This window comes from Callorhinchus milii, unplaced genomic scaffold (genome assembly GCF_018977255.1).
Source record: "Callorhinchus milii isolate IMCB2004 unplaced genomic scaffold, IMCB_Cmil_1.0 Scaffold17, whole genome shotgun sequence".
NCBI lineage: Eukaryota > Metazoa > Chordata > Chondrichthyes > Chimaeriformes > Callorhinchidae > Callorhinchus > Callorhinchus milii.
In genome coordinates this window covers 7,230,361-7,251,912 of record NW_024704758.1, presented here as the reverse complement: position 1 = coordinate 7,251,912, position 21,552 = coordinate 7,230,361, and the positions used below count along the sequence as shown (strand labels likewise).

At 37.4% G+C, this 21,552-nt stretch overlaps 1 protein-coding gene across 6 annotated transcripts in view; it reads left to right on the top strand.

The window, feature by feature from the left end:
• Positions 1-19,817, top strand: part of stk33 (serine/threonine kinase 33) — a 43,569-nt gene extending 23,752 nt beyond the window's left edge. For 3 of the 6 annotated variants that reach the window (XM_007887543.2, XM_007887542.2, XM_007887544.2), the window contains 12 exons: positions 3,625-3,741; positions 4,191-4,304; positions 4,625-4,729; positions 6,781-6,919; positions 9,611-9,699; positions 10,785-10,872; positions 12,982-13,057; positions 14,617-14,729; positions 15,530-15,615; positions 16,231-16,467; positions 16,834-16,917; positions 17,541-19,817. In XM_007887543.2, coding sequence (XP_007885734.1) covers positions 3,625-3,741; positions 4,191-4,304; positions 4,625-4,729; positions 6,781-6,919; positions 9,611-9,699; positions 10,785-10,872; positions 12,982-13,057; positions 14,617-14,729; positions 15,530-15,615; positions 16,231-16,467; positions 16,834-16,917; positions 17,541-17,762 — 1,470 coding nt within the window. In that variant the 3' untranslated portion in view covers positions 17,763-19,817. Of the gene's footprint in view, positions 1-2,868; positions 2,897-3,624; positions 3,742-4,190; positions 4,305-4,624; positions 4,730-6,780; positions 6,920-9,610; positions 9,700-10,784; positions 10,873-12,981; positions 13,058-14,616; positions 14,730-15,529; positions 15,616-16,230; positions 16,468-16,833; positions 16,918-17,540 lie in introns of all 6 variants that reach the window. The other 3 variants (XM_007887545.2, XM_007887541.2, XM_007887547.2) reach the window with 2 other exon arrangements.
• The last annotated feature ends 1,735 nt before the right edge of the window (positions 19,818-21,552 follow it).

The window sequence follows — 21,552 nt, the reverse complement described above, 5'->3', positions numbered from 1 at the left end:
GCAGCAAGTCTCCGGTGTAAAGGTTCAGATTAAAAACTGAGCAGATAACATGCCCGCAAATAAACCTTTTAAAGTAGACTTAATTATTTGTTAGCAAGTTGGGTTATGCAAACCTAATTGACTCATTCTAAATCTCATACTAAAACTGTACTGATAAGATAAATGGAATGACACTGCCAAATGAACTGAAATCATTTGTTATTAGTGTCAAGGACTGTGTTTCTACTTATTCACTTGTGATCCATATTGAATGAAACTCACTAAAGCATTTCTTTGCTGTGTAACTGTTGCAGTCTATCAGAGTTACGACCAGATTTACAGAGAAATGTAATTAATAAATGTTGTATCTTTCAATTTTTGAGGTTTTGTTTATCTCCGAGTCTGACCAAACAATAAGAATTTCACAGATCCATCTTTCAAACTAAAGCAAAACCTCGCATTATCATCCTGTTTGTTGAAACTTTCCTCTTGGAAGGGATATGCAGTTGCATATGGGCATATATCTGATTGTTTCCCAATGTAATTCAGATAATATGTTTCAAAATGTGACCCCAAAATGAAGTGATTCATAAGCACTCATATACACCCAGGCAAACTCACCATGTTATTCTTGCCATATTATTGTAGATCAATTTCACTCATGCCAACTTCAGTTGAAAGACAAATGGATCAGGATTTGGCAATATTGCCCTCCCCACCACTTCATCCATTAATAATAATTTGCAATTTGGGGATTTTCAGTTGTTGATTTAATCTCTGAAATACCGATTAAGATTCATATTTTGGATGAAGCAATATTGCCCCCCAAATTTAATTTAATTTAAGAGCCACAGTAATTTTCAAGGGATCTGATCTTCTCAATGAGGATAATGACTAGGATTTTGCCTTTTCAACTCAGTTTTAGTTTTCTGTAACAATTGCATTAATCAAATAAATTAATTTCAAGATCAAAATTAATTAAACCCCATAAGTATTCAATATCAGCAGGCCTGTAGAAAATTAAATTTTGCCATCCTTTCAAGTTCTGTATCTCAAGATGGGCAGAGCTTCTACATACCCAATTTATTCCATGTCATTACAAATTTGTTGTTCATATCTTTGGAATAGCCTACTGCAGATTTTGTGTTATCTGCATAGAGATATATTTTTGTGTTCAGTTGCTCTGGCATCTTTATTTCTTCATGTTCACATAAGCCGGACTGAGAGACTCCATGGCAACGTTAAAGTATGGTGAAGATAATGGATATCCCTGTTGAGTTCCTGCTCAAATGGAATTATACTTGATAAAAATCCATTAGTGACTACTGAGGCTTGAAGCGCCTCATTTAGTACATGTATTCTTTGCCAATTGCTCTCCGCTTTTTCTATATGAAGTCTTCCTTATGGTGGATTACACAGGTGTCAGCAGCTCACCTGGACCCTGCCCAAGTGATTCTTCATGTGTGAGGCTGGGATAGTGAGTGCCAACAGACTGTTTAAACGCAGAACGTGTCTTAGCTGAATCTGATCCTGTCTCCCTTGATGTTCTCACACTTTCCAACAGGTGATCATTGTATAGTGATAAGAAGGAAGAACCCTGCCTGATTGTTTTTTTTATTCCTCTGCCTACCTAGCCAGGTTAGGTGATTTGTAGTGTTTCAACTGTTACCTTGAGATCAACTAGCTCAGCATAGAATCCAACTTGTGGTTTTCTGCTGTGTAAGTCTCAATGCTGTAATGAATAGTGCCTTTTCCCACAGGTCATCAGGGGAGTTGTTAGATACATGTTTCTTAAAAAGAACCTGTGATATATGCTATTCATCTCTATGAAATGTCTTCCCATGAAAAGGTTTCTCTCTTTCGTTCTGTCAGATTATAGGCACATATCCAGATGGAATTTGTCTATCACTACATTGAGGGTAAAGCGGTCCATAGTTTGGAAGAAGCTTTAGATCTGACACAAGGAAGAACAAATATTTGTTTTTCTTATTCGTCTGTTTATGGGTTGGGTTCTGTCAAGTAGAATTGTTTAGAGAATTCCTGAAAATTGTCTTCAGTTCGACTTAAAGGTGATAGTCTATAATTTGGCAGTTTCCCTCCTGTTAGCAGTTTGGCTCACATTGCCCTGGTTACAGTTTACCTACTTTTTTCTCTTATGAAAAGTATTTTCCTGATGCTTCCATTTTTTTATTCTGTATGAACTTCTTAATTTATTATATTAATGAGATCTGTTAGAAAGCCAGGTGCATGTGCTCTTTATTCATAATCTAATTGCAAGTTTAATAATCTTCACAATTGACATGTGGGGCACAAGTGCTTTATAACTGCCCTCTAAACCCTAATATACAGTCTCAAAATGACTTCAGTTGTTTTTGTTAACAGTAAGGTTGATGAGATTGTTCTATTAGCATTGGTTTTAGCAGCAGCTGTTAGTACAGATGTTGCCAGCCAGGCTCTATCATTGATGCATGAATGACGTTCACACTGTAGGATTAAAATTGCAATATCATTAGTGCTGCTGTTGTTAATTGCCATAACATTTTCCAACGTACATTTGCAGGTCAACTGGAAACTGATACAAGGGTATCTAACGGGTTAACAGATTTTTTTTTGCAAGGTGGTTAATAAGCTTATTAATACTGCTCAGAAGTCTGCAAGATGTTTTCTTATCTCTTATTGATTGAGCTGGTCATTTACATTCCAGTCTTGGTTGGGGCAGCTCCGCTAATTGATGAATGTTTGTGTGCGCGTGTGTGTGCCTACATTGAAAGTGTTGGGTTTATATTGTGTTGGTATGTGGGACAGAAGCTGATATCTAGCCAACTTAATACTGATGGGTATTGTAAAGGTGGTAAACTAGTTTCACACCACATAATTTTCTTTCACTAGAAGCAGTATGAAATCCAGGGAACAGGAGGTGAGTTTTCCTGCCAATTTTTTACCTTTGTATCTGGAGTGTTAGTGGTACTTATTTTGCACTAGAGGTCTGGTTCTGCAATAAAGCCTATTTGTGCATTGGCACAAACTAAGTAACAAAAGCAAACAGAACAAATCTATTTCAGTCTCAGCATACCTCAATTCAAAAGTAATGTCTGTACTAGACTGGATGTGTTTGGAATTGTTGCAAGGATATCTAGTTTATAAGACATTGAAGGAATAGGAAAATAAGTCAGGGAGCTAGTCACGGCAAAAGTATGGCAAAAAATGGCAAAAAGAGGCAAAAATAGGCATAGCTTCCTACAGGTTTGTTACTCCATAGGGTCAGTGTGGCTTAATCCTAAACCATAAGAATGAAGCTGAAAAGGTTTAACTCCAACTAATGATTTAATGGGTTGTATCACTGGAGTGCTATCTTTCGGATGAGATATTAAAACCGAGGACCCATCTGCTTGTTCAGATGGACGTTGAAAGATCCCATGACGCTACCTGAAAAGAGAAGCGAGGTATCCAATTCAACAATCCTTCAGTTAAATTGACTTCATGGCTGTTTGAAATATCTTTCTCTGACAAAATTTGCTGCTGTGTTTGCCAACAAATTAACCATCACTACACTTAACAGAATTACCTGTGAAGTATTTTGAGACATTTTGATGTTCTTTAATAAACATGATATGAAATGCAAAATTATTTATTATTTATCTACAGTTCAATTATAGGGTGTCTCAGGATCTCAATAAAATGCCTTCACAGCGTGCTTCTGTCAGCCAGACCGCTGAGTGCAAAGTCCCTCACACAAGGATTGGCGATGAATCAGCTATTCGGGTATGTCAGCATTTTTAAAACTTGCACCTATGATACTCACTTTTTGTTCAAAATTTGGATGTGCTGTCCTTGGTCTTTCTCATTGTCATTGTTTAATATGGTACATTACATTTTTTTTAATACACATAGGATATACCTTGAAAAATATTTTTACATTTTCTATCCAACAAGGATATGCTTCAATTATTTTATCGAGTCAAATAAGTGTCTAAAATCAAAAGTACTTTAACACAAGTGCAGAAGTTATTACTGCTCAGAAGTGACCTCAGCTAAACGTCAGGATGAGATTCACGAACAAACCATTTGCCTAACTTCAATTCTGAAACAATTCATCACTGATTTGAAACCTCATTCAAGTGGATGAACAATAATCATTTTCTTAGTGTTGCAGACGTGTCAAGATTGCTAATGTCATGTCTTAAAAATTTTAATTATTTTTTCTTTATTAGGGTATCTACAAATTTGGCCACAAGTTAGGACAAGGCAGTTATGGCATAGTGATTGAGGCGACGCATCTTGAGACTGGTAAAAAATGGGCAATCAAGAAAGTGAACCGTGAAAAGGTGAATTATTCTGCTGATTTGTTTGTTTAGTTTGATGTAATACCTTGGTGTTTGTATTTATGTGGGGAACGGAGAAAAACATTTTCTTTCATTTAAAAATAAGTTTAAAAAATTGAGCTACTTAAATGGAATCTATTGTATTTGTAGGGAAAATGATCACTGGCCATAATATGGATCCTCATTTAAGTAAGCCCTAGCAAGTACCAAAAAAAAGGAGCTTGCATATGCAAGATTCTCCATACAGAAATGGAGCTATGAAATGTATTATCATTTGGAGAGGGTGTGCAATGTTTTGAGTTTTACTGTTGTTTCCAATGCAGGCTGGGAGTTCAGGTGTGATGCTACTTGAACGGGAGGTCAGCATCTTAAAGAGAGTCAACCACGAGTATATCATTCATCTGGAAGAGGTCTATGAAACTCCTAAAGTAAGGATAGCTCAAAACTCAGGACTTCAAGCTTTTGATTTCATTCTGATATCAGACATGTTTCATTTAGCCAGCATTTTTAGCCACTTACATACAGCAACAGCCTTTTACTTTTTTCCGCCACAGCCAGTAACTTGTTAACTAAGGTGCCCATAACCTCGCATACCTATCAGCTAGCTATACCATTTCAATAATTAAAGTATTAATAGATGCCACAATTTCTATTATTTTTCAGTTAGTTATTTGTAGGACAAAACTATATATATATAGTTCCAAGAATAAGTTGCCTCTATAACACACAGCTCACTGGAAAGTGCTGTTTGTATTCTCAAAGGCAGCATTATAGAACTTGCAGACACATCCAGGTTTAACATCACGCTCCTTTCTGGGGTTTGTTGAGAGATGTTCCCTCAACATCCAGCTACATTTTAGCTGCCTCTGATTTAACTTGCTTTTCGGTTTCTTTGGACTTTTTTTCCCCCTTTAAAGTCGAACTCTGTTCCAGTGTGTATTTATGCCTACATAATTTCCTTAGCCTTCACCAATAAATACATTTGCCTGAGCTATGTAGGATCAAAGGATTCTTTTTTATAACATCTGTGGTGCAGATCATTGGTAGCAATGGTATAAAAGTGTTTACAGACAGTTCATGGTTTTTTTAAATAATATTGTGTGTGTGCATTAGGGGATATGGGAATAGGGCAGGTAATTAGAGTTAGGTCAGAAGATCAGCCATGATCTTACTGAATGGCGGGGCAGGCTCGAGGGGCCGAATGGCCTACTCCTGCTCCTAATTCTTATGTTCTTATATATAAATATGAATAATTAACAACAACAACTTGCATTTATTATAACGTCCTTCACGCAGGGTAGCATCATAATTAATATGAAACCACAGATGAGATTGATGATAAATAGCACAATTGGATCAAGCGTCTTTCCTGTTTATTATTTACCTGCTGTTATTGTTCCTTTAAGAGTGTTGAAAAATATCCAAATATTTTGAGGAAGCAGTTCTCTAGTCAGATGCCTCAATATGAGGCACCCTGCTGCTGTGTGCCTGAAACTCAGGAGGTTTTGGGAAGATTTATAGACTGCTTGATCATTATGTCTTGCCAATGTGTTCTGCTGTCCATGGTTGATTACCTTATAATTTGCAAGTGCAGACCAGTTTAAACCTGCTAATAGCATTCAGTGCTGGCTCAATGCTTCTTCTTTCGGTTTATGCAAAGCATCCATATTCTGCAGACAGTGCTTAGTGCATTTTTGCTGCAGATTACAATTTTTAGGCCTGTACAGAGCATTACATGGGACACAATTTCATTGAAGAGCAGGTGGCATTGCCAAGCTGGCTTTGTGTTTTACCAGGAATTGGTCACTTTATTGTCCTTGAAACAGGATTTTCAAACCAAGCTCAAGATGGCTGCTGCATTTGCTTACAAAAAGCCACCACACATGACAGTAATTACTGTAAAATGCTTGGAGCTGTTTTGATGTTATAAGCACTATAAAAATAAGATTTCTAAATAGATATTTAAGTGGGTTGATGGTTGTAAACCAATACTATTGTAACCATCACTAGCAATCTGCAACTTCAATAGTTTTTGAAAACATTTTGCAGAATATGTCAAGAGAATGGTATTGAAAAAAACCCAGCACAGATTTGATGAATTTGGCCTGTTCCTGTGCTGTAACTATGATTTCATGATTCTACTGCAATGAGTGACATTTACTGTATTAAACATATGGATGCGATAAAACGACTGCACCTTGCAGTCCAAGCCCACCTTAACAGAAAACTTTGATTTCTATGAAAGGCAAACTGCGGTAGAATAGTGGGTATAATAGGCTGAAAATAGCATTTGTTACTCCCCATTCATCTCGAGAAAAGTGGGACCAACTGGGTTAGAGGTGGGAAAGAAGCTTTCAATAAAGTTCTTCTGAATCCAAAGGCCGCAGACAGCATTAAAGTCTGTTTTTTGGAAGCATAATTACAGTATGTTATACTTTGTGGATATAAGATCTCATTAATGGATATTGGTTTCTTTCAGCGAATGTACATGGTGACTGAGCTGTGTGAGGGTGGAGAACTGAGTGGAATCCTTCAGAGGAAAAAGTTCTTCAATGAGAAGGAGACGAGGCATGTGATTCAGAGCCTTGCGAGTGCAATCGCTTACTTACACAAAAACGGTAAGATTTTGTGTTTACTTTGTGTTTTTGCAAAGTAAGACTCTAATTTTACAATTTCCATTACAACTCTGTAATGGAAAAGTCCGCATTTAATGAGAGATCTCAGTTAAAGTGGTAATTTAACGGGTACGACCACACGTAATAAGAAAATTATTTGGGATTTTTCAGATTTTATGCGTTCAATAAAAATGCTAATGTATCAGCATTGCGAGTTTAATTAACTAATTTTTTTTTCCAAGTGTATATCATTTTAACTCTTCTCAAATCGGATTTCCCATCCCCCAAACCTCCTTCATGATCTGGGCCATGAGCTCCACTGTGGCAGTCTTCGATGTCACTGCAGTGGCATTGAGAGAAAAACCACTATGGGCTCATAAAGGCTTGTGCCAAAGGTTTGGTTGATGTACCAGCAACAAGGGGAACAGGACTGACGGAAAGGAATAAGTTAGAATTTATTAATAAGGCCCCTTAGGATCAGCTAGTGTTCTGGTATTAAGGACTGCATTTTGCAGACTACTTCCTGTCCCTAATATCAAAGTTGTTGTCTCTTTTGTTGTATCACTTTGCTATGGCTTTTCCATCACAGTTATGAAAGCTTTTGTTATTTGAGCGCCGGTGAAATAATTTGAACCTGGTAGGATAGGTTGGAGAAATCGTGCACTGTAGTCTGTATATTGAGGCTAATAGCAAATGCAGCTCAGATGCCACTGACCTTACCTTTCAGGTAGGTTTATTTGGCAATCTGCGCGTAGCTAGATTTTGGGAAAACCATGCTTCACATAAAGAGAATAATGGTATTCAGTAGTTCTGTTCTTAAACTAGAACAGATAATTCAACTTTTTATTTTGCGTTTATCATTTAATTAATTTTTTTATGGATTTGTCTATATTTAAATTACCTGTAATCACAGTGAGAGTGATGATATATCTTTCACTGTATTTAAAAACAAAAATCTTCTCAACACTAGGGGTCAGTGGAGTATTCAGGGATTGCAGTGTAAATCAGTTATACTGTTTGTAGCTTGAGTTCAGCTTTCATTTTTAGCTGTATTTAGTGCTTTTAACTCTACCTGGAGATCTAATGCATTGTAGACTGTGTGTTAATTCTTTCTTTCTGAACAAAGACATTTTGAATTGTTTGAGAGAATAAATAGTATATTTGCTAAACCTTTTTGACTGTGATCTCAGATCCAGACCGTAGTCACTCTAAACACCCTCGGGAAGTACGTTCAAAATCAAGTAGAGAATGCTGTCGCATCATTGGAAAATTTCTGTACTTTGGAGGAAGGAACCTGGAAGAGCCATGGAACAAGTTGTGTCACACACAAAGCAGTGTCATTTTGAATTGCAATGCATGTGTTATGAAACCTGATCAAAAGCTTTCCTCACAGGTTTATATCTGTTATGACTTGACCTTAAATTGATTGTAATCATACTAATTAACAAATTAAAAGCTCTCAACAAATCATGAAAAAAATAACAGTTTCGAGGAATGGTCGGGTGGAACAGATGAGATCACATTGATTAATATTAAAATAATTGAATAGCACACACTTCAAGACATTTTAGAATGATTTAGGTAGATGCTTAAATATAGTGCGAATAAAAGATTCCCATTAAAAGGAAAAATTAAAAGTAGCGTTAGTCAATACAGCAAGGATTTGTGCCATATTACATAAGACCAAAGTATTGGGGAAAAATATAGTGACCAAGCAACGGGTTTCTAAAATAGTATTTGGGGAAATATAAAGTTTTTTCTTAAAAGATTGTTGTTGATCAGAGTCATTTATACCCTCAGATAATCTGTCATCATTAATTAATGGAAAAAGTACCACGCATTCATGCCTTTTTTTAAGTCTTATCAATTTGGGAAACTGCACCCAGGTCACTGCGTAACTCAGTCTTGTCACCAAGCTGTAGGGGCAGCATTTTAGTTGTGCAAGCTTTCTTTGCAGAGTAACTGCAGTGCACACTAGACATGGCAATGTAACCTCATTTTAATTGGACTGTTCTTGCCAATTTTCTCTCCTCCTCCCCAAAGGCATTTGGCTTCTTCTTTTCTTCCCTTCTAACATTGATACTTTTCCTCTGGATGCCTTGACACGTTATCATTACTTATCTTTGAGCCATGACGGTGAGTGTCAACAGACTATTTGACTGTGGGAGATCATATATTCGGTCCATTCCTATCTTCACTTTGGTATCCAACAAGGGGTTACCAGATAGTGATTAAGAAACAAGAACCCTGGCTTATTCTCCCCCCCCCCCCCACTCCCGAAGCCCTGAGCATTGAGGTATTACATTGTGCCATTGCAGCTAAAATCAGCTGATTCAGCACAAACTGGCAATTGAATTTGGGATGTTCCTTGTCAATCTGGCTATGTTTATATATTAAAAACTACTCTGTTGAAGTTACTCTTGTGTGTGCAAACTATTTCTGTCTCCTCCCTCCTGTACCAGAAAGGCAGAAATTAGGTTTATACAATATTGTAACTATTTTCGCCCAGAAAATATACAGTCAATTCACTTTAAATTACATTCTGTGAAGCGCTTTGAGATGTCTCGAAGACGTGATAAGGCGCTATATCAAATGCAAGGATTATTATTATTGAGAACTTGCATTTTTTAAGAATCAGTAGCTTCTCGAATTCCTGTATGTGGATATGCTCAATGTTGTGCTATCTTTCTGCAGATATTGTCCATCGGGATTTGAAACTGGAAAACATCTTGGTTAAGAACAATGAAAGCAGCAGTGAAATTGACATGAAACTGAATATAAGGGTAAATGAAATGTACAGAAATTCTTTTTTTTAAAAAAAAGCATGTGTGTTGTGGGCTTACAGGGGTTGACGGTTTTCTTTACCCTTTTATCACAAGCAATTCCATTCTGGAACAAATTTACAAAGGCTGTTGGCTCACCTGTCAATTTATACAATCAATCCAAATACTACCCTTCAAATCCATGAGGGCAGTGTGAACCTTATACATCCAATAAAATTCTTTATTCTGCATCCTCCACGTATCACTGGAATGGGTCTGGTCTGGCTCGTATTCTGTAGGAAGGAATGGGCTCAAAGTATGTCCTCATTGTACATACTGTGATCTTAGCCAGTGAAAAGTAAGCATATTGGATAGGTGCTCGGAAAGCACTGTTGAAAAGACACAACTTTTGCATAACAGTAAATGTTGCTTCCAGTGGATCAGTTTCCTCCACCTTTCGTATTCACTAACACTGCATTAACGTCAACCATGACCATGCATTTCCCCCAGAACATAAACAACCTTGGAGCCTCCATCTTCAAAGCCTGTAGAAGTCTAAAAGGTAGGTAATGAGTTTTGGATAACCAAACTGTACTAGAATATAAAAGAAGTAAATAATTGCCTTTTTAAAATAAGTTGTTTGTAATAATTAATTAGCCATTTGCTGTTGCATAATGTTATTAAAGCTGCAATGAAACAAACATTTTCATCCTGAAACTGCCCATCGGTTATGTTCTAAGCAACTGATCTGAAATCTAGCTCCTCTCTAATATGTTGGAATGGGTCTTAGAATGCCAAGCTGGGGAATTGGATAGCCCTGAGCTTCAGCTGATATAAAGCATGAAGGTACAGTACTGAACAAATCAGCTCTACCTTTCGAAAGCATGCTCAAACACTGTGGTGACCAGTGTTTTTATACACCTGTTTTCAAGTGTTCATTTCAAGCATATTCTTGAACATCTAAACTGCAATGTTGGCAATAATCCACTGTAGATACAATGACCTCTGCAGATGAAATGTTATATTTGTAGAGGGAGCACAGAGGATGAACAATCAACACTATGAACAAAATTGCAACCATTAATTAAGAATTTTCCTTGCCACAGGTGACTGATTTTGGCTTGTCTGTTCAGAAGGGGGGTGTTGGCAGTGAAAATATGTTGCAGGCTACCTGTGGAACTCCCATGTATATGGGTAAGAAATTTCTATTAATGTACATTTTCCAATGTATTTTGTTCACCACACAACATCGCAATTGATTTCAAATAAATCGTCAATGTTTCGTTCAATTTTTAATTTTGCAAATGTTTTTTTGAGTAATGCCTTTACTATAGAAAACAAAAAATAACTTGGGTTCATAGTGTTTGCGAATGTTGCTTTTCGTTTGTGGTGTTTTGGCTCATACCCTTTACTGAGTGTGAAGATTTGGCCTCAACAGTGCTTTACATGTGCTTAACTGAAGTAGAGGAAGGTTGTACTCTTGCCACAAATGGTGGAACTAGTTGAAATGCTACAAACTGGTAATGTGTGATTTGGTGTTGTGATATATTTTGATATCAATTAAGCCTCCTCTTAATAATCTGGAATTTTGGGGATCTTAGAACCCGTATTGCAGATGAAAACGCCTTTCATTAAAAGTTTACACTTTTTGACAGGCAGAATTCTATGGCAAATTTGGGGCTAAATACAAGACAATCCCATCAAGAAGTACAAATTGGCCTCTACTGTATAAGAGCGAGTTTGAGTGACACCCAATGAAGATAAGACAATTTCCATTGTACTCACTGCCTTTCACCTATTATTTTTATGATTATGAAGCACTTTTGTCACAGACAAAATTGACTTCATTTAAAGAATTGAAATCTGACGTCATTGTTGAAGATGACAGGAAATGAATTACTGGGTGATCACACTACTCTGTATATTACAACCTACACCACCTTTTCAACAGCTCTTGCTACATATTAAACCTCAAATGATAAGCATACATTTGTCAGGTTTTAAATACATTCTTCAGCATAATGCCTTTCAGTGCAGTCTGCTTCTAAATATTAAATGAAGGTTTTGACTAAGAGCTTGGTGAAAAGCGACAGCTGGCATATTCTTGCGGTATTGGCTCAGCTCAGACCCTTGAGCCTCACTGTAATATGTCAGCAAGTAAAGTGCAAGGTCTTCTCTGAAGGTTCAAACTCAAATTGAAGTTGAAAATGTGAGTTATGTTTCTAACTTGGGGGAAAAAAAAAGCCTGAGAAAACTGAAAATCGATAATTTTTGCATAAAAAGTAAAGTTTCTTGGGTCTGCGGCATCACTAGTGAAGCTAATGCATCGGAACCCAGAAGTGATGCAATTCTATAGTACAAGGATGCTGACTCGTGAGGTTGCGAACCTTCACTGTCACCCAATGAGTGATGCTGGATTAGTAAAGATGAGTGTTACTAGTCGACTGCCATTAAATTATAGCCCTGGGAATATCCTATTGAGTCTTTCTGTTTAAATGCTTTGCTATCAAAAGAAAGTCATTTTGTACTACAATTCGACTATCCAATACACCCTATAACACATCCAATATCATAGTGCAGAGTAAGACCAGGGACCATTGGAAACACATTGGCAACATATGAAGCAGGCAGACAGGAAAGGCAAGTAATAATAGTAATTCAAGCAGTAGTACTTCTCCCAAGGTTCTCCTCTGTACTCTAATGATGAATAATATGTTCTGTTGTTTTACTTGGGTGGATTGATTAAGAGAAGGTGATCCTCCTCCTCTTCCACTCGTTTACCTTTTTTAACCGCTTTTGCGTTGGTCACCGTATAAACGTGGCAATTCTCTATATGCCCCTTTTCAATAATGGTAAATCTGCACTTTTAGGATCTCAATTTATTTATCAATTTTTTGCATGACCTAAAATAGGATTAAAAAGAGAGCCATGTCCGTTTAAATAACCATTTGTAGCATCTGCTATTACATGGCTCAGAAAGCTTGTCCTTCCTATCTGCAGGCCGTATGTATTTGATCAGAATTTCAAACCATAGCCCTCTCCTGTTTGAACACTGATCCATGTACCTTTTTATATCACATATTGCATGCTATTGTGCTCAGTCAATTTGAAATCTTTAATTAAGATTAAACAATGAGCATAGTTAATTGCTTTTGCATTATTTATTCCAGCATCTGCTTATGGTGCTACTGGTTCACACGGGAACAGCCTAAAGTCCAAATCACCTCTAATTTTTAAGTAGGTTTGTTTAGAAAGACTTGGTTTTTTTTGTATTATTTATCATACCACTTTCTTTATTTTCAGCTCCTGAAGTTATTAATGCCCACGAGTACACCCAGCAGTGTGATACCTGGAGTATAGGAGTCATCATGTATGCAATGTGAGCAGTCTTCAAAGGGATGGAAATGTTTTCTTTTAAGCGGTGGATGGCTTTTTTTATATTTAGAAAAAATAGTCTTTCTCTTCCCCCTTTACAAATTATTCTCCGTCTGACGGAGGTTGTGGTTCAAGGAAAAAAGATCCAGTGTGTTTAAGAGGAAACTTGATGGAGGCTTCTGTGGGATACAAACAAGGCACAGATTAGTTGGGCCAAACGACCCGTTTCCATGCCAAATCATTCTGTGTACCTCTGAGAGGACAGAAGAGCTGGTCCCAGTACCATCCAACACAGTCATGAGAAAGTGTGTGAGAAAAGCCAGGATGACTCTCCAAAGATAAATATAGTATAATTTTAATAATATCTTTGCATGTGATATTATCACATAGTCGAGACGTCTCAAGCGCTTCACAAGATATATTGTAAGGTGGGTTGACTGTATTTTGTGGGTGAAATGGAGCAGCAGTTTGTGCACAGCAATGCCCAATCATGGAGTGAGTGACTAAATTTATTTGGGGTATTTGTTGGCCAGGACCCTGGGATAAATTCCTTTCTCTTTTCAAAACCAGTAATGCCATGGATCTTTAACGTCCAACCAAACAGGCAGATGGGACCTGGTTTAATGTCTCATCTGAAGGACAGCACCTCCGACAAGCGACCTCTTCCCCCCCTCCCCACCACCCAGCACTGCATTGGAATGTCGCTTTAGACGATATAATTTCAAGTCCGTACGTGGGGCTTGAACCCACAATCTTCTTACTCAGAGGCGAGAGTGCTACCATTGTGCCAGGGTGACACACATTTTGGGCACCCTTCCATTTCCTTCCTCCTTGAAGTGAAATTATCTGCTCAGCACCTTTGCCTTTCCTCATCCCCCACAATTAATGTTGATAATTGAAAAACAACTTGGGTTCATCGGCTAGAAGACAGATTTCCTATATACATGTTTTATGAACTGTGGAACCCGCCTGACCTGATTTTATTATCCGAGTGTATAATAAATTAACAATTGTGCTGAAGTATATCTACTAAAACACAATAAGGAGCTGTTATTATTGTACCTATATGTACATTACTCAAACATCTATGAAACAGTCATAAATTTAACCACAGCTAATCTCTGCCAAGAGTTTATTTCAAACACAATAAAGTTCTAGTAGAAACTGCAACAGCAAACCAACCAGACGTTTTTTCAAAAAAACTTGTGAACAAACAGTTTATAAAGTCAATAGACTTTAATTGGTGGAAAATACAATGCAGTGAAAGTGGCGCAGCACCTAAAGTTTGGTATGAATCATTCGCAGGCAAAGTACGTGATCACTACACTTTGGAGTATTTCATGTGAAGTGCTTCGAGATGTCCTCATGAAGTGAAATGCACTCTTTCAAATGCAAGAATTATTATTATTGTTATCAAAGATTAGAATTACTCTTATGCAGATAAACTGGTCACATCACAGTATAAAAGGGTGCAGGTAAGTGGGAGTGAATATCTAACACTAGCATAGACTCGATGGGCTGAACGGCCTTCCAGTCATTTTTATGTTTTCTCTTTTCCTAAAGGCTTTCTGGAGAGCCCCCATTTATGGCTAACTCAGAAGAAAAACTTGTTGAGTTGATAAACAGAGGGGATCTGCGCTTTCATGATTCAATTTTGAAGGGAGTTAGTGATGGCGGTGAGTTTAATCTTTCAAAAGACTCCAAATTTGTCATGGTGGTAGCCTTAAGCTTTCAAATTGAGACTTAATTTAATGTTTGTTTCAAAACTCTGCCCAATTGTGAGTTTCAATTTAAGGCGAAGAGGTTTTTGGTCCATTCTGATCGTTTTTGACAGACTCGATTTGTTTGGGCAGTAAAAGCTGTGATCTGCTCCTACGAAACTGGCTAAAAACAATTGAGTCTTATCCAGGCTCCTTCCTGTGTCAAATCCAGCAAAGGTCTGGAGGTGATTTGGGGCTTAAAATGTGTAAAGTATTTCTAAAAAGTCATATTTTGTGAAACCCCCAATAGAGCCCTAATGTAACATGGTGGTTGGAGTCCATATAATCCTGACTTATAAAAGCGCTAGGATCCTTGGAAAGCGCTCCTGCAGTCACTGTTCAAGTGGCAGCCAGTTGGTTCGCTTCCTACACTTTACAGTAAATCCTGTGAAGCTCTTTAAGACGTTTCAACAACATGGTAAGACGCTGTAACAAATGCACAGAAAAATGGGTAAATTTAGGGTTGACAAGAATTTTGCATGTTAGCGAATGCATTACTGCTATGATTTTTGCTCACCCATCTCTAAATAACAACAACTTACATTTATATATATTTCCTCCAAATATAATCTGGATTACCAAAAGCCATCTGGTGCAATATTCATCTGAAAATATTGCTCAGTGACACAATAATTTACATTTATATAGCACCTTTCATGTTGGGAGGACATAGTAATGATAGTGAAATGGTCTGATCTTTTGATTGTTTTGTGTAGCAAAGGATGTCCTATCACGTCTTCTAAAGGTGGATCCTGCCCATAGAATCACAGCCAATGAGCTGCTGGATAACCCGTGGGTTCGGGTAAGTGTTATATCCAGTTCCTTCTTATGTTTTTTTTCCTCTTGAAATGGAGTTCCATTTTGATCAGGGGGAAAAAAAAACAAGCAAATCTTCCCCAATCTTTCATTAGAATCATAGAATGCTATAGCACACAAATGGACTGTGTAGCCCATTGAGTGTTAACATGTTATTAACAAACACTGGAAAATATGCACAGCCCCAGACTACTCTAACAATAGAATGCCAGAGTGATATGTTTATCTCTCTGAGTTATAAGACCCTTGCAAAATGTTGTAAGTAATGTACAAACCCAGTCATTGATTAGGTTCAGGTCCTCCACCCCTCCCCCTGCACAGTTTGTGGGTGGTTAAAACCTATGCTACAATCTGATTTGTGACAAACTTTTCAGGAAATATTGTTTTAGGCAGTGAGCTCATTCCGTTGTAAATAGCACCATGTCTTGCCAGAACCTTCAACTCTCCTGTGAACGCTTAATAGCCATTTGTGAGAAACGCTTTTCTAATGTGTCCCTGGACCATAGACAGACGGAGTTCTTCAGTGTAAAAAAACAATGAGAATTTAATTTCTTATCTTGCTGTCTGACCCAAATCTCTAAATACGATCCTTGTATTGCAGGGTGAGACGTCAGCCTTGCAAAGGCCACCAAATGTGCTTGAAATGATGAAACAGTGGAAAGATAACATGGATGGAGATGAAGCAGAGGCAGAACCAAATATTAACAGTACTTCATGCGGTGCTATGTATCAAAACCTGGATAATATTGCTGATGGTACTGGAAAAAGCAATTGCACTTCTGAAGTTAGCACAGAAACTGGTTGTGGCAGCAGCAAAACCTGCATGCCAGCTAAACAGGTAAGACAATTATTTTATACCAAGCGAAAAATTCCACAGCTGCTTGACGGGTACGGTATTAGAATGAACTGCCATTGCCAGGCACACTGTAGCTTCAGTAATGTGCCGTGGATCATGTCCTACACACACAAATCTGTAGAATGCTAAGGGATGTTGGTATCCATGACCACAAGCAGCAAATGATGAGGAAACGAGTATCAAATATAGATTCTGTTTTGTTAATTCTTAACACAAAAACAAAAATTCCCAAGGTAGATCATTAGATGAAAAATTGTCTTGTGATATGCCAGGCACTGATGTAAGAAGCCATATGTGACTGGAGTGTTAAATTGCTAATCATTTCGTTTTTAAAATCTAATTTTTCAGAGGAATAAGAAGAACGCAATCGTGGGTTTGTCAGTCGATGGCCCGCGTTTGATGAAGAAACCGAACAAAATCAGCAGCAACAATGTGAGTTCCAACAAAATAGTGCATTGTGACCCCCGAGTCCTCCGCTCCACCATAGGGGTCCATGTCTTCAGCCACTGCGCCCCAAAACTTTGGAACTCCCTCCCTCAACACCTACGCCTCGACCCCTCCTTCACCATCTTCAGGTTACGACTGAGACCTTCCTCTTTGACCGCGCCTACGGTCACCTTCCCCCTCCCACTGGCTTGGCCTTGTGTTCCGCAATTGTTAAGCGCTCTGAGACGCCCCCCGGTGTGGAGGACGCTATATAAATGCAAGTTGTTTTTGTTATTGTTGCCTTGAAATGAAATTCTAAATTGTAACTAAAAAAAATAATGGTTCTAATGCTGGGACTGTGTAGGTCTGTGAGGGAAAGCGAACTGGGACTGTGCAGGATTGGCAATGTGAGGGAGAGAGGACTTGATTATATAGTGCCCTCCACATAAAATAATGCTTCAAACTGTTTGATAATTATATTCAAAAGTGGTGGACATGGAGTAGGGAAATCGACTTGAATTTTAAGTACTGCCTTTTTCCCACTATGGAGAGATTGTGAAATTCAAACTTTGCTTAGATTTTGGAACAATCTTATGATTAAGATTTCTTGTGTTTTTGATTGACTTCAGCTTCCCGGAAGCAGCAAGATTTCCCCCAAACTAAAAGTGAATCGATCGCCATTGCAAGATAAGCGAGAATGGTCACCAACACATCTAGCTCCTTCAATCAGACCGAGTTCTATCTCTGCTAAGCCAGAGGTACGTAGACCCCTAACCCCAAACGCTAATGCCTCTGGATATAAAAACGCAAATAAGTCAACTGCCACTTCCAAATCCAAAAAGAGCACATAGGATAAAGAATTTTAACGGCGAAACCACTATACTGCAAAATGATGCCAAATGCAATACTTCATTGAAAAAGAACCCACGGATTGCACATTGTTACAGGGTGATCGTGGGCTTTCCTCTTTGGAACTTACCAGTGTGAATACTTGTGGTTGTGTTTGCACTTTGGATTCTACATTGTATACTGTTGAAACAAGGAAACTGTTTTCACTGCGTAGTTTTCTTTTTAGTGCGTGTTGATATTCTATAGACCACAGAGTCACTGTATTTCTTAAAGAAGCATAAGCCTTATTTTTTGATTTCAGAAATAATTTGCTGAAGATATCGCTTTTTGCTGCTGTGAATGAATTTGATATTTGCGCATTTGATTCACCCTCACTGGTTTACTTGTAGAGTTGCTCCAGACAGACAAAAGATTCAAAATGCAAATAAACCAACAAATATTCTGCAGTGAGGGTTGGGATATACATATTTTCTCAAACACGTAGTTGACTAGCTCTGAGGATGTTTACCTGGCACTCAAAGAGCTGCCTACACATTCACCACCAACATTAAGTCATGTTTAATCTATTAAAGCTGAATCAATTGCAGTGTTATTTGCAATGAGTAGAAAATTGAGCGATTTTATACTGACCTTTGCTGAGGATTAATCGAAAAATATAAAGTATTTTGGATAATAGCAACCACTTGTTAACACAAGTACTGTATTAATACAAAATGCCTATTACATGGCTAAATATAATTAGTTTGTGGCTATCTGAGTTTGCACATAATGAATTTCTGTTTTGTTTGAATATATTGAGGTGTTTTAAGATGGACTGTAGCTTGATACCATGCTGAAGGAATCCCAGAATATAGTAACTTCCCCATATCCATTCAAGGATAACTCTCCAAGTCATTTTCTGAGAGGAACAATTTCTGTAGAACTCCCAGAGCATTGAAATCCCGATATGTTGTCCAGTGTTGAGAACATTACCACCACAGAAAAGTTTGAAATTATGTATCTTTTCTTTATACTCTTGGTTCCAGTCCTGATTGGGAGAGACAGATCAATCTTCCTTCTCTTAACATTTAATTGAGAAACTTTTTTTCTAATTTAATACATCAAATTGTACTGTTTTGATTGTAAATTGCACGTAACTGCTGGTATGTTCCAGAATACCATGCTTTGTATTAACATTTTGATGGATGCTGGGCCTGAGACTTCAAAACATGAACTACATCATAAAACATGACAATCTTTATGTAATCTATTAGCATTTGAATACCTAAGCAACTTCATACTGCCGTATTGCTGCCTTTCATCTAACTCCAGTTCTAATGAATCTCTGTTGCGTTCACATTTTTATGCAGCCAATGGGTCTGATCTCATTTGATTGAGCTCTCAATGCAAACACAGTGCGACACACTGACCCAGCACAGAGCAACAGTAGTAAAACTCAAACTTCAAATGTTACCCACCATTGATTCTGCTGAAATGGAAGAGTTGGCCCAGCATAAACAGTTGACCACTGAATGAATGAAATACACCTTACTTTCTGCCACTGAATGCCACACAGAAGTAAATCACTATGATTCACCAGTGGCTGGAGTGTCCAGATAGGACATGCAAAAGTGCTATTGGAAATATGCCCAATGCAGCAAACAGAGGTTATTTATGAATTCCTATGTAATAGACTTACATATGGGCATGCATTTCATTCGAAAACAGTTGCAGAATAAAATAGTGTGGAGCAAAATGTTGAGTGTTACAAATTTTGCTTGAAAAAAACATTTGAAACTGTCAGTTACGTAAAACAACATGTTCACTGATGATACCTTTTAATAGCTGAGATGTGTAATTTCTCAAGCACGTGTAAATATTTTGTATGTAATGGCATTGTAATGGTTCTTAAAACACAGTTTTTCAAGGATTTGTTTATTTGTTCTCTTTTACTGATTAACTATAAGAAACATGATATGCAGAAGGAATTTTACTCGCAGTGGATTGAACATGTCTGTGTGCTTTTTTCATGTAATTGATGCCCTGCTTGGCATTAAAACACATTTTGTTCTTCAGAATTCCTGAACTTTGCTCTTCTGTTACCTGTTTCAGCAGTGAAAAAGAAAAGTGTTAAAAGTGCATATGCATGTTCAGCTCATTTATTACTAATGTCCTTTCCTGTTTCCCATAGCTAGCTGGAATGATTAGAGTGTGTCTGTCGTCTTCAGATAAAGATAAAAATGAGAGAGATAAAATGCATAAAAACGGGCAATTAACCTGAGATCCAAATTGAACTAACTTTGAAGGGGGAGGTAAAACATTTTTGATTATGGTTATGTCTGAATATGGAATATGTTAGTTAACCTTGCTCAAGGCTCCAACTCAGGAGATCCTGAAATTCAGTGGCATTATAGCACTTGGCTGTGAATTTGATTTGGTGACAAATGCTTAAATTATTTGCAGACTAATAAAATCATAAAATTAGATCATTGTTGCTTTATTAGAATTCCACACCTTAAAAAAAGAAATAGGTAATAAAGATGCCTTGCAAGTACATGAAGCAAAATGAGGGTTAAAACGAAGGAAGAGAAATTCCACCTGGGCTAGATTTATTTCTAACTGTGTAGCTGTTTAGAACATCAGAATTTCGCAAATTGTTGAATTCAACCTTAACTTTGAAGATGTTTTTGTGTAGTTTTAAAAACAATTTACAGAAAACTGACTTCGAATTTAAGGCTGTATTTAAGAATTTATCAAATTCCAGATGCTATGAAACACTAAGAAATATAGTAAAGCTCGAAGCCGTGTGAAATTTCTCCCTTTAGATCGGTACTTAGTGTGAATTTAAGAAAAGCTGTTGTAAAAGACCAGCAGATTATAAAGCTGTTAAATGGATTTCTCACATTAGTTTTTTTTGCAAATATTGTGGCCTAGTTGTTTTAGTATTGGAATCTTCAGCATCACTAGATGTCATTATAAAGAATATCAGAAGAATTCAATCTCTAGAAGATTCTCCAACCGGAAGGGATAAATCCTTGGGTGCTGAAAGAAACAGTGTCTGGTTAATTTTTTTTAGAAATGTAATAAACACGAGCAGACTCTGAGTATTTGGAGGTTAGCTGATGTTATTCATACTGAATAATAATACGTGCATTTGATAATAATACTTTCACATTGTTGAAACATTCAAAGTCCTTTACAGGAATTATTGTAAAGTCTATCCATTTGTAGACAAACACAGCAGCCAATTTACCCACAGCAATGTCCCACAAACACCCAAGACCAATTTTACTTTGGAATTGTTGGTCATGATGCTGGGAGGAACTCTGAGTAAATGCCTAAAAAAAATATTCTCATTTCACAATATTTTCTTATAATTAACTTATTGTTTTATCTGGATGCAATTATTAGAATTGATCGTTGTTGGTAAACACAATTCTACATCTATTTGCTGTAACTTGAACAACAGATATTGGCTAGTTATTACCAAATTGTAAGCAACCTGTTCCCAGGTCCCAAGTCCACTGAAATGCTTTGAGTTGTTTTGATGCCATGAGAAGGTGCTATGTCAAATGCAAGGATTATTATTATTAATAAGGGAAACCTAATGGTAATAACCTGTAACACACCTCCATATTGTGTAAACACTGTCTTAGCGTTGCAGCTCATGGGGGTCCAGTTGTATTATGTGGCTTGAAGCAAGCTTTTGATTTACGAAAGTGGCAAGGCTAGAAAAATGTATGTAACTGAACATAAGCTGTAATGTGCTATCACAAAAAGGCTCCGGCAACACAGTGTTGAGGCACAAATTTG